The 14,230-nt window shown below is 35.0% G+C and overlaps 1 protein-coding gene across 1 annotated transcript; it reads left to right on the top strand.

The window, feature by feature from the left end:
* Nucleotides 1-766: 766 nt before the first annotated feature.
* LOC129284234 (uncharacterized) lies at nt 767-9,475 on the top strand. The gene is made up of 3 exons (XM_054919663.2): nt 767-1,335; nt 1,948-2,197; nt 2,556-9,475. Exons 1-3 carry the CDS (start codon nt 1,070-1,072, stop codon nt 3,984-3,986), a joined length of 1,947 nt encoding a protein of 648 aa, XP_054775638.2. The 5' UTR covers nt 767-1,069; the 3' UTR covers nt 3,987-9,475.
* The last annotated feature ends 4,755 nt before the right edge of the window (nt 9,476-14,230 follow it).

Raw genomic sequence — 14,230 nt, 5'->3', positions numbered from 1 at the left:
GATGTGTTCTTTTTATATTATATATCGTATTTTAATATTATATTTAAAAATTTTCACTGCTCAAGTTTTCTTTTTACGCAATTGTATGATATGTGTAAGTTTTATTGGAATTTGAATAAATGAATTGAATTGAATTGAATAACTTTCTTTTTATTTGTTCAACATTTTCTTAAACTTTCATTGGTTTCTTTCTTGGATTTTCTATTTTCACACAAGCTTACTTGTTCGTAGGGTTTTTATTCTTTTCTTAAAAGATTTTGCACACTGAAGTATTATAATTGGAGGTGTATCACTTTCAAAAACATTGGATAGAGCGTCATGTCAGTGATCCTCACTGGCCAGGCTCATCCAATCAGATTTCAGGATTTTAGTAGTGTTGTCTGAAAAGTTCTGAGAAATTGCTTTATGAACCCTGCCCTGATCATGTGACTATTAATAACTTTTCACATTTTTTATTTTAAACTAAACTTTGAATCAAAAGAGTCATGGTCATGTTTAATTCATTTCATTTAATATATTCTACAACATTGTGGTTCTACAGTACTGTGTAGTCTTTCTGCACCAGAAATATTATATGCAGATGAAAAGTGATTTTCCTTTGATCTCTTGTTGATATCCTTCAGATGTTCCTGTTTCTCCAGTTACCACCAATGAACCATATTCTTTCATCTGAACAGAACATATTTCTTCAGATCAGCTGCAAACAGGACTTGAGCCTGGGCCCACTCTACCTCTTGATGACTGTTTTTCTTCTTGATTTTTGTTCAGGTATTCCTGCATCCTAACGTTACTGTCCATACAGTGTAGTCTGCATTCATCTGACCTGAAGCTCTGCTAACAGCAGCTGCAATCGAGACCCATGACTCCCTTCCTGCTCTTCAATTTATTGATAACTGTCTTTCTGTTGATTTCTTGTTGATACGCTTCAGGTCTTCCTGCATCTCACAGTCACTGTCCATGCAGCATCTGCTTTCATCCAAACCGAACCTGCGTCTACAGCTGCAAGCAGAACTTCAGTCCCTGTCCTCTCTACAATGGCACCACCATCATCGAACAACCCATTGACCTGATGACTCTGGATGAGAAGTATGCCACTCAGGCTCGCAGGGCAATCAGGAAGAGTGTAGATGCTGGGAAACCCTTCTTTCTATACTACTCCTTCCAGCATACTCATGACCCGCAGTATGCAGACTGGCGGAACACTGGGGCGACTGCTCGGGGTGACTACGGTGATGCCCTGGCAGCAATGGACTGGGAGATTGGGCAGGTGATGGAAGAGCTTGATCAACAGGATATATGGGAGGATACATTCATCTTCTTCAGTGCAGACAATGGGTATGTGTTGTCAATGGCAGCTTTGATAGACTATATGGAAACATCACTCTTAGTTATCCATTGATGACAATTGTTGCTTTGTTGCAGCATTTTGAACTGTTTTTTACACCAAATGTCAACATTTGTTTTGAAATCACATCGCATTGGATGATTAATAATTGAAATAGTTTTTTTTTAACTGGACAAAAACACTTTGGTGCTATTGAAAAAAAATTACATGTATGTTTCCAAGTTCCCATACTCAAGTTAAACTTGCAGATTCTTTTCAAGGATGTAATCTACATTTACCTCAGAAATGACCAATAGGAGATGTCTGTTTTAATCCAGTGGTTATAACTGATAAACTGTGATCAATATGAGCTTCTGTGAATTTTTAATGGTTATTAGTTTTCTAAAGTCATACTTCAGTAGCCAATGTGTTAAGTTAAATCACCTCACCACATTGGTCACACCATGCTCTGAGGAAGTACACTATTTTGTAGTATCAAAATTTGCTCATTGTGAAAGACCTCCCATAATCCCTTATGTAATATAATTTGCTGCATAGTGAGAAGATTTCACAGTTTTATAGCATAAAGTCCTAAAGTGATTGCATTTCACCTTGTACTACAGACCAAGTCTCTCTAAGCGATGGGGAGGCAGTGTAGGACTTTTAAAGTGTGGCAAGGCCACCACCTACGAGGGAGGTGTTCGGGTCCCAGCCATAGCCCACTGGAAGGGTCGTATCAAGCCTGGTTACACCTTAGAACTTTCCAGCACCTTGGATATTCTACCAACTGTAGCCAAGATCACAGGGGCCAGACTTCCCAATGCTGTGTTAGACGGTGTAGACATGGCACCATTTCTCTTTAATGATGGCAAGGTGAGTAGCCTTTCTGAACATCTGATCTTGTGACTGTTCCTGTTTCCGTCTATGACTCACTCATTCCCCCCCCCCCTCTCTCAATCTTTTTTTCACCCATTCTCTCATTCTCTGTCTTCTTTCCTGTCTATTTCCACCTGAAAACATCCCTTAGAATATACAGCCATGTTTACCCAAAATGTTTATAACCTATCCTACCTTTGCTTAATAATGTCTCGTAAAACTCAAAAAGATATCTTCATAAGTCAAGAATTAGTGTTTAAAAAATGGATTGTGCTAATAATTAGCAAAAAAATATGGATATCCACAGCATGCTTGCTAATATGTAACCTTTTTTTTTCTTGTTTGAATCTTGTAGAGTTTGAGAGAGACGTTCTTCTACTACTCACCAGCAGCCAGTGAGAAACAGAATTCCTTTGCAGTTCGTTACAAGCAATACAAGGCTCACTTCTACACCAAGGGTTCCACTCTCTCAGGGGTGGGACATCCTGACCCAGATTGCAGGAAGACTGCCAAGAGAACCAAACACAGCCCTCCCCTTCTCTATGACCTCCACAGGGATCCTGCAGAACAGTACAACATTGCCTACGAGCCCGAGTACCAGGATATCATCCAGCTCATCACCCGCATTAGGGAAGACTTTGATGGGAGAATGGAGTGGGCTGTGTCAGAGATGCATAAACCATCTTACAGTGAGTACATGCCCTGTTGCAATCCTGGATGTGAGCCACAGCCGTACTGCTGCCACTGCACCCTGACAAGCTCAATTGCCTACAATCCTTGGGAGCTCTACACCGACATCTGGCAAGATAGTAACAGGGAGGGGAAGATGAAGAGGAAGGAGAGGAAGGAGCTCTATAAACGAGAGCGAGAGGAAGGCAGAAGGCAGCTGGGGTTTAATAAAGACCAGAAAAGAGGGAGGGACAATGCTCAAGATGTCTTCTTAGATGCTGATCTTGATAGAGGTGCAGGTAGAGATAGAGTAAGGGATGGAAACAGAGATAACAACAGGGGAATCTTTGATGACCCTCCAGTAGGAGTCACAGACAGAGATCGGGTGAGGGATAAACCACAGAGAGGCTGGGAGAAGGATAGTGATGGCACGAGGGAAAGAATGAAAGTCAGTCCTAGAGGAAGAGTCCGGATCATCACAGCTGAAGATCCTCCATCGAGGGGCGTTAGGGATCGGAGTCGGGATAGACCCAGAGATAGTGGGAACACTTTTGGAGAAAACCAAAGAGATAGACGAAGAGAAGGTTCGCGGAAAGAAGCCAGGTTAAATGGTCAAGTAAATATTCCTGATGATGCTAGAGAAAGTGCTGGTAGTGGTAGCAACTTACATTATCTGAATCCTTCACACTTGCATACCACCAGTGAAACACCTAGCCCACAGAATGGGAGAAAGGAATCGGGTTTGGGATATGGGGGAAGTGGTTCTCATCAAGGCAGAGACAACTTGAGAGATGCAACAGGACAAACAATCAATAATTACTTCGGGAGCTTTGTTGCCTGGGACAGTTCCAATGAGCAAATGGATGAGAGTAGTCTTGGAGGCATTGCCAACCCTCTTGCAGACACTCAAGTCCAACAGGTAGCAAACACCTATGAAGAAGCTTTTGAGACCACACCAAATGCACCATTGGCATTTGACATAGTGATCAAAGACCGTAGGAGACACAATAGAGACCAGAAGAACATTGACAGGAGATTAGAGAGGCAGAACAAAAAAGAGTTGCGCAAAATAAGATTTGGTACAGATCAAAATGATGATCGAACATTTAACTTTTGATGGAAACTACAGATGCATGTTACTGCAAACATGATGCTTCTGTGTCAATGGATAGGTGAAAGAGAATGTATAATGTTGAATTTCTGAAGTGCCAGTATGAACTTGTGTTGCCATTACACCATTATCCTCGTTGGTGGTCATCCGAACCGTCGTATCACAGATATGAAAGTGCAAACCCATTTCAGAGAAAATCTACTTAAAAGTTTACTATAATTTCCACACTTTTGTCCACAGCCTTGCAAGATTTTCATTGATAGAAAAATACATGGTAGTGCAGGAAAAACCAAGACAATTGCTTGACATTGGTATCTTTATTTTATGCAAAACCAAGAATCAGAGAAAATATCGCAAAAGAGCTACAAGCATTTAATTTTGGTTTGAGCGGTTTAGAGATTCCCTGTACAAAACTGCGATAGGAAATACAATGCTTACCACAATGCAGAAACGATGGTTTGCTGGCAGCTGTCCGTTTCATTACATGTTTCCAGTGGGATTTGCGCATTTTATCAAAAATTTGAATGACATCGCCTTCTCAGGAACTAAAATCAGTTACTGCCTTTGAATTTAACGTGGAGCGTTGTGGCCCAGTGGATTAGTCTTCTGACTTTGAAACAGAGGGTCGTGGGTTCGAATCCCAGCCATGGCGTAATTTCCTTCAGCAAGAAATTCATCCACACTGTGCTGCACTCAACCCAGGTGAGGTGAATGGGTACCTGGCAGGAATTTATTCTTTGAAATGCCACCGCGCTGTAAAAGGCTGCGGGGCTAAAGCCAGGGTAATAATATCCAAGTCCTTTGGGAGCACATAGGGACGTTATGACATAATGTGATATGCACTATACAAGAACTGCGTTATTATTATTATTAATTTTGTATAGAGTAGGACTTGTATCTCCATTTTCTGCAAAATATCAAAATTAATATTTTGACCAAAATTGACTGATGTGACAGTTCAGATGAACACCGACGAATAGTGGTGTGAGACAGACACAGATATGTCAAGAAAGTAAGAGGGTGAATGAGAACAGACAAAAAATTATTTTCAATATTTAGGGGCTATTTTTCACAACCTACTGCACAAATCTGCAACTTTGAAGAAGCTTCAATATTACAGTGAATTGAGATTTTCCAGGGCTCTTAATTAGAATTTTAATTATTTAATTTGTGACGTCATATGCGAGCAGCTTTCCTACAATATCATATGGTAAAAAATCAATGAAATGTCATTATTTTCAGAAAATTGAAAAAAAAAATTTACTGTACCTTCAGTATATCAATATACAAATCATTTCACACCCGTTCCTTAAAAGAAAACAAAAATAAATCATCACGAACCATTAAAAGTTTGAAATTTATCAATGCATTACATATTACATAACATATGGGGCAGCTGCTCGTTTATGATGTCCCAAATCCAAAAACCAAAATTCTGATAACTTTCTTAATTTTTAATTGATTTTCCTCAAACCTTTACCGATATTTTGTTTCTATTTTTTCCGCTGTTTTTACAACAATCTTTTCTTCAGGGTGAATTTCCTATTTAAGTATGAATTAAGTCTGTAGCTCAAACAAAATTCAGCATCTCATTGCTATTCTCTATTTGAAAATGGTCAGTGAGAGTATGAGGCTTTACGATGCAGGGTATGTATTTATAATGCTATGCAGGAAAACACATTGCAGGGTCTGCACTCGGCTGTCATTATTTATCTAACACTCACTTATGAACCTATGCACTTGTTAATGAGGTTTCTAAATTTCTTTTAGTCTTAAAACGGGAACTAACATCCCACAAATGTGTAAATATTATGTCATTACGACTGTCAAAGGGATATGAAGCAGTAGTAGAGCATACACTTGTGAATGCTCTTTTGTCAGCCACCCAAGACGAAAATGTGCAGAAAATTTTAAAGACACTCAAACTTAAAAGCAGTATGGAGCCATGTAGCGGATGAAAAATATTATGGGTTGAATCACTTGTTATTTTTTTCATCATAAAGTAATGTGCATGATAATATTCACAATTAAAGTAGATTTTTTGCTTCATTTAAAAAAAAAACTCAAGAGATTCAGACCTTTCAAATATTTCTTTGTATTGGAGAAGTTACGGCTATAAATAATTTGCACTGATATGTTTATAGCAAGTTTTTCAGTCATGTAAATTGTAATCAACATCAACATGTTTACACTATTGCTAATCAATGTGACCTCAAATAATTAAGAAATCCACTTGTACTGCCGTGTAACAGTGGTTTGTGAAGCTTTGCATTAGTCTCCCCCTCACAGGGAATAATTTTCCTTGTATCGCATCGAAATGTACTCCACATTTTTTTTAAACTGCTACAACAAAAAGTCTTGTGGAGCAGATTTAACATATAGTTTTCCAAACTCAGTTTAGTGCTTTTCTCTCATGACCAAAAATGCTAATCGAACTTGTAAAATAAACTTATTCCCTGCTTTGGAGTCCGAAAGTGTCTTTATAAAATAAACAGGTGCTATCCACACACTGCCTAGCCTGGCTCACAGGCTGAATGCATTTTTTGTAGTATATTTTATATCAGAATATATATTTTGTAATAAATGACAGTAAACGTTGCCTTAGGAGTAAAAACATTGTGCCTCGTACAAATTAATGAATATGCAAGCATATGTGGACTTACGATTAATAATTCAAATTCAATTAATGAATAATGATTTTTGTTAGTGCCTATGTATTTTGTTTGTTGCTGCTGTAAATTGTGCATTTTTAAAATTTGGATATCTGTATTCATTCTAGGTTTTTTTTTTTCAATTTTGAGTACTTTTTAACTGTGTGTGTGTAGAAATTTAAACTTAGCATTGTGCATACAGGGCATTGTACAAATAGGAGCAAACGATACTCTCATTTATAAGTCATAGATTTTAGAATAATTGGATATGATCATTCTTTGTAGAGTACATATATATGTTTGAAATTTAGGTACATGTAATATGTCACAGGGTACCAGAAGTTAATGATAATTAGACATTTTTTAATTGAAATAGGATAAATTCTTCACAACTTTTCTATTAGTTAGTCACAGGAAGTGGGCAAAATAGTTGTTAATGCTATAGAAGGTCTCATAAATTGATAAATTGAACTGATATTTATTCTAAAAGAAAAGGAAAGTTGAGACCTTAGGGTTTCGAGCCCTTTTAGTGCTCTCATTTCACAAATAGAGAATACAGTGTTTTGAAAATGTTAGTGAGTGTTCCTTTGACACCAACAGTAAATTGTTAGTAAAAACTTATTATTCTATACAGTAATTGCTTTCATAAAAGCCATGAAGCGTTTTGCCCATGCAGGCACAGTTGATGATACATGAAATATTCCTCGCATACATTGGTGCTGTACTAAATCTTGAGTTAGCTTGAAAACAACAACAAATTTTTGCCTCATTTTGGCATTTTCATTTATGGTATTTCATTTTGCCATAGTATCTCCTGATCAATTCATTATCCAAAAGTTTCATTATTTTCATTGATAATAAGAGCAAGCTGTTTTATAATATAATATAAACAATTCAAAGAGTTTTTCCCCCATTATGTAATTTTTCTATAAAAAGTATTCAGTTTTTATGCCATGTTTTTGCCATTTTTCATTATGTAATTGAATTCATCTTTACATTTCTTTATACTGCTCAAAGTTACATTTCAAATTTTATTTGAAAATCAATTCAATTTCATATCTATGGTTGTAGGAATTTTTATTATGTTTCTAAGCTGGGAGACTCTAGGATTTCCAGGCATTTACATCTGATGTTATTCTATTGATCACTCTTAAAATTATGTAAACTGTAATAAAAAATATCCTTGAGAATATCATTAACATATTTAGATTTTTACGAAAATCTCACAAGCTGGTTGGTGAAGTTTCAGAAATTCAAAGATGTATATAAATATTAAAGATCGTCACAGTATTAGCAGTGCAGTAATATTTTTTTCCCACGTTACTCCTCATTATTTTCTACCTAAATGAACTGTTCAATAGCTGGATATTTTGTTTCCTCGAAATGTGTTTTTCTTGTGTTGTAAATTAGTTTTGCTATGTATTATTGATATGAAAGACACAAATATGTTTAGACCGCTTGTTACAAAATTGACAGGGTTGTTATATTTTAGTTAATGAAGTAATAAACATTTTTGATTAAGAATCATGCAAGAGAGGGAAGTTGAATTGAACTTTATTTTTCAAACATGAATTTTCATTACTCTACTCCCTCTTTCTATTTGGGGGTTTATTATGGGTTTGACGTCAATATTATACACTGAAATATATAAGTTTTGTAATTATATTTTTCTTGTGGCACCCCTAAATGCAGGACCTCAAAATGCCACAACATCTTGGTTGAAAAAAAAGTTTTAAAGATTTGGTTTGACTTTCCTATTGGATGCTCTTCATTGATTAGGATAAATCTGTAACTCATTTTTAAAATTTCATCATTTTGGGGGGTTCAAATTTTAATTTTACTCTATTCATCAGAATCCTTTATAGAAGATAAATATTTCAAAATGTCTTCTTTATGTACTTTTTTTAAAGTGTGGTATGTGCTAGTGCAATTCGCTGTAGTGTAAATTTTTGTAATGAATTAACAGCTGCAGATTTCATATTTTATTTTTTAATGAGAATCATTCAAATGAGATGAAATCCATTGTGTATTGTAGTTTTGATTATACAAACAGTACAAAATAGCTTCCATTGAATAATGATATTTTATGTAATATTTGTATTTTGTAAAAAAAAACAGCTTTTATTCAAGATTGAGACAAGTCAATTTGAATGTGTACATGTAGAAAATTTGCTTTAAAGTTTTTTTATTGTATTTCTTTTTTGGCATTTGGGCAGTCAAGAATCTTTAATGTAGTAAATTATCACACTTTCTGAGGGTTTTTTTTGTATTATTTTTAGGGAAGCTTTTCATATTTGAATGAAAATATGGCATTATCAATCTACAGTATAGCATCTCATGATAATCATCCAAATTCTAATCAGAGAAATTGTGAAAATAAGCCCCTTTTTGTTCTTGTTTTGTATGTATATTCACATTGATTTTTTTATTTTGTCATCTGATTGAGCCCCTATTCTGCAATAATATAAAGGAACTCCCAAAACGTTGAGGTATTCATGCATTTATCACTTTGTTACATATTTCAGTTCCTTCAGCAGATTTGGGTGCTGATATTCGCCCAAATTTAGTTTGGAATATAGTGTGGTAATCTGTATTTTGTTACTAAAATGAAAAAAAAAGGCTTCTGGAAATAATATTGTTATATATGATACTTTTAATATAAAAAAATGCATTGTTTTTTAGTTTGTGTTTTTAATGGAAATTCTATAATTTCTAAGGATTCTAAGACAACTCGATACCCATTGTGTCTTGATAATCAATACATGTGTTATTCATTAATTGGGATATTATTTAAGAAATAATTATTTATCATTAAAACTGCTCAACAATACTCGTAAAAAAATTCTTTGTCAAAATATATTTTTTTCATTAGAAGACGATAGATAGATAAAAGATAGATAAATGGTTTATTAATAAAAATCAAGACATCATCGCGGCTAAGGCCGAATTGCGATGTATTCACAAGGTAATACATGTAAAGACACAACAAATATTCAAACAATAAAGATAATTACAAAATGAATAATACGGATAAAGTATGGTATTGAAACTACTTGTGTTGCGGAATTCTAGAAAGGAAAGAGATGGGGAGGAGGAGAGGCAGATAGAGAGAGAGGTGTGGAAAGGGATAGAGAGAAAGAGAGGGGGAGTGAAGGGAAGGAGTGGAGCAGAAAGTCAGAAGAAAAGAAGGTACAAACATTATAAAAGAGGTAAAAACATGAAGTTGTAAGGCTGCAAAATTTTACGTTAGAATAAACAAAGTTAGAAGAATTTGAAAGTAAAATATTATCCTTAACACATATTGGTATAGTGGTCCAGATTATCATTTACCGGTATATACTTCTTGTACATTAAGAACACGTGTCATAAGGGAAAAAAGAAAAAAAAAATTCAAAGAAAGAGAGGAAGAAAGATGGATAAAGAAAGAGAGGGAGAAATATGGATAGAGAAAGACAACAGGAAGAGAGGAGTTGCAAGGAAGGGAAAGGAATACGACACAGAGATCATACGAGTTCATCAATTACATTGAAATAAAAGTGTCAAATTTAAGAGTTATGGATTTATATCCGCACATGTATATATGCGCAAGAAGGATTACCTTTCAAAATTTGTTGACGCTTTGTAGATAATATGTAGATTCATCTCATTCCTCATAGTCCTCACATTTTGTCAATTAGACTATGCATAACCCCATTCTTGTTTTGAATTTTGGAACCAATTTGTTGGGGGTTTTATTATGATCTGCTAGCTAGTTTATTTTCATGCAATTCTTTTCATGAAAGTATCCAAAACTTAATCCAATAAAAAGTCTGTTAAATATCATGGCATACATCATAGACTTATCAACGTACCATCTCAGAAAAATTCTGCAACAGTTTTTACCTTATCTATCCTTTTCTCTCTTTGTGTCATAGTAAACTTTGACCTCCCCCCTCAAAAAAAAAAGAGGCTTTGTTGTCATTACAGTGTTTTTATTACAGCTTCATACATTATTTATGTTAAAATTTTGTTTATAGATTACAAAAAAAATAATGAATGCCACATTCTATGTCAATATTCTAAATCAAGAGAAGAGACTATGAACATAGCAATTTTCCTATAGATTTACTATAAATTCTGCTCTGTATTATGTTTGCTTGGTGTCGCCCATTACTCTCCCACATGCTCTAGTCTTGGTTCACTGAAAACTAGATGTTTGAAATCTTGACAGGGAATTGTTAGTTTCCTGATCTTATCATGTGATCAATTTTGTTTGCGCCCCCGTGGTGGGCTAAACTGAGCATGGGTGTTGAGAGAAGTATGTAGTGAACAGCCTTAGTTGAAAGATGTCACTGACATGAGTGTGAAAAAAAAACTTTTTGAGGATAATTAAAACTGTGGCAATGGAAAAGAGACAGCTTCTTAAAAATGTGAAATTTCAGAAACATTGAAAATCACCATTTCAAACAATTTGAAAATCTGAACATGAATTCTTTGGGGGCAAATAGGCACCAGGATTGAGACATATGGAAATTACACTTAAAGAGAAATGCCAGTAATTGCAGTAAACACTGATTTCATGAGAAAGTCTGTAAAACCAGGCTTAATTGTCAGTATATCATCGAGGATCTAGATCTGGTACAGTTACATAAACTGAACTTCGTGAAATATTGAAATCTACGCTGAAAAATGTTCACACTCAAGATCACCAACACAGTTAGGCACACGTGGGACAGTGCATTATTATTGCTGGAATAAAGACCCGACGGAAGTGACCGAATCCGCGCTTATTTTGCTTATTTCTCAGCAATTACACAATTTCTTCCAGAATCCTTTGGCACATATTTTTTATTCATACAAACAGACACTTGGGTGGTCATTATATTAGATTCTGTAAAAAGTCATTTTGAGATCGTTACCAATACTGGAATTTATCTTTAAGTAGATTTTGTGGAATGTGATCCAGTAAATGCACTGCAATGATGTTTATCAAATTCCTTTTGGTATGTCTTCATGAGTGTAGGCCTATGCCACGGCCCTAGAAGGCAGGTTGCATGCTGGGATGGGGAAGGATTTTTTTCTGTGGGTGGGCAGCACCCCCTGGAAATAAGGTTGGTATGCTATAACGAAGGGATTTGACCCAAATCACTTTTTTGTCAACAAACACTACCCCCTCTTTTAAAATCGTTTCCAGGCCCATGTCCTATGCACTGAGCACCCCCATCACTGCGACCCCTAAATCACACCTCAAATCATGCATAAATTATATAAGAACGATAATAGATCCTTACATTAACGTCTTTTCTCTTGACGGCGCAAAGAACCAAAAAAGAATTTGACCTGTTTCCTGAAACGGTATTCGGGATGAACAAAAGTTTCCATTTACATTTTTATCGTAAACTCATTGTTCTGTTTGGGCTCCTCCTCTCAGCTAGAAAATTTTCCAGAAATATCTCCTCCCATCAACTTTGTAAAAAACTAATATTAATGTATAAGTTATCGAAAACCCATAAACGGATGTGGTGCACTGCAATTCCTTGAAGCCGGGCAAGGGGGATTTTGTCAAAGGTAAACATGTAAAATGGTTGTGAGTGAAATTATTTCCGTGGAGATTGAAAACAAAAGGCGACATGCCTTTCAATTATCAGCAGACGATGTAATTGCTAAGGTATAGAGTCGTGATCGTCTAAAATAGAGAGAGAGGGGGGGGGGGGTTAAGTAGCAGCTAACATGGATGAGCCTGATCATTGCTTGAGAAAATGTTATCAATCAACTCCGTGCTATTAAACGCGCTGTGAGGCAAATTAGATTAACCTTATACCTCTTCACTCTTTGACACTCGGTGGTTTTTCATGTTAGTTTTTACTTTATTCTTGGAAAAAAAAATCAACTTGTGGTTGCTTCCCGCGAACGAACCCTGTTGTACCCATGTTACCGAGTTCGAGCCATTCTGGTCATCACTCTGGCATATACAGTGGCTTTGCTAAATTGGACCGATGTTTTTATTATTTATTTATTTTTATCCAAGATGAGGGTGGTGAGTGGCGTATCTAGGCATTATGGCGCCCAGGGTAGACACTGAGGTTACGGCTTATAAAAAATTGTGCCCTTAAATAGTAAACCATTTTGGTGATCTCTCAAAGTTAATATTCCCGCATGGGGCACATACCCCTGCCCCATAAATGTATGGAATGCCTTCATTGCAAGCCATGCCTTAATATATATATATATATATATATATATATATATATATATATATATATATATATATATATATATATATATATATATATATATATATATATTATTATTATTATTATTATTATTATTATTGATAATCATCTCAATATTGTGTGTAAATATTGTAATTCATAATATTAATTTATTAATAAACACAAAATATAGGCCTATAAAAAAAATGTCCTCAAGGAGAATATAGAAGCACACGTTCAGGAGTATTTGGGGTTTTTCTGGGGGTGGCATGTATGGGATTATGATTAATAGGAAATTATTTCACAACGAAAAATATCATATACTAATCATAACAATGGTGATTATTAAGACATTGGATATGTTACTCTATTAGAACTAAATATACACAGAGATGAAAGAGAATAAGCGCAAACTAATGGGAGAGGAAAAGTGCGATTTCTTTGTATAACCTTGAAATAAATGAAAAGTCGTTGGCTCTGCGTGTATCTTATATTCATTGTTCTTCATTTATATCTCGTGCTGACAGTCATTTCTTTAGTGATTTCTCTGAAATTACTTTATGGTTTTTCTCTGAATAAGTTATCAAAAGACACAATGAAAGAATTACATCGCCCACTTCGCCCAAAAATGTGGGTAACATTTGAATGGTTATCTTGGAATTAGGGGGTTATTATAGTTCAACGACCAAGCAATCTCTTTCCGCAATTTTTGTCTTATGTTTTTCCAATTTCGTTTCACTTTTGTTCTTTCCTCTAATTGCAGCAGTCTTTCTCCTCTCCATGGAATGTTGTCCCTGCACAGCAAACAGGCCTATATACATAGTTTGATTTCGTTATTATGATAATATTTCTTATTGTTTGAATGGAGTGTTGTATTTCCTAGGGTCACGCATGGAATAAATAATTTTATATTTTGGGTATGTCGTGCCTTTATTCTTATTTTTATGTGGTTTCAGTTGAAATAATGAATAAATAAAGAGATAAATATACAAGAATTTTTGCCCCTAAATTGACCTAAACTGAATATTATACAAAATATTCAAATAATTTCTTTAAACCTCATATCAATGTTTTAAAGGGATGGTCCGGGCTGAAAATATTTATATCTATATAAATAGAGTAAACTTCACAGAGCAAAATGCTGGAAATTTCATCTAAATCAGATAACAAATAACGAAGTTATTGAATTTTAAAGTTCATCAATATTAAAAAAAAATGATATGCACATCGTCATGAATATTCATTAGGTGGGATGATGATGTCACATCCTCACTTTCCTTTTTGTTGTGTTATTACATGAAAGCATAAATGTTTCATTTTTTCATACATGTGTAAATGATATGTCTCCATTATGATGAAATAAGTTGCGGCAATAAATTCAAAAAAATTTTGAATAGACCTAATTTCA

The sequence above is a fragment of the Lytechinus pictus genome, chromosome 2 (assembly GCF_037042905.1).
Source record: "Lytechinus pictus isolate F3 Inbred chromosome 2, Lp3.0, whole genome shotgun sequence".
In the NCBI taxonomy this organism is placed as follows: Eukaryota; Metazoa; Echinodermata; class Echinoidea; order Temnopleuroida; family Toxopneustidae; genus Lytechinus; species Lytechinus pictus.
This window is presented reverse-complemented; position numbering and strand designations above follow the sequence as displayed.

Excerpts from the sequence above, each read along its gene's own strand:
- LOC129284234 (XM_054919663.2), top strand. The coding sequence starts at position 1,070 with ATGACTCTGGATGAGAAGTATGCCACTCAGGCTCGCAGGGCAATCAGG. Across the intron at positions 1,336-1,947 it reads TTCTTCAGTGCAGACAATGG|ACCAAGTCTCTCTAAGCGAT; the intron begins GTATGTGTTGTC and ends CTTGTACTACAG. Across the intron at positions 2,198-2,555 it reads TTCTCTTTAATGATGGCAAG|AGTTTGAGAGAGACGTTCTT; the intron begins GTGAGTAGCCTT and ends TGAATCTTGTAG.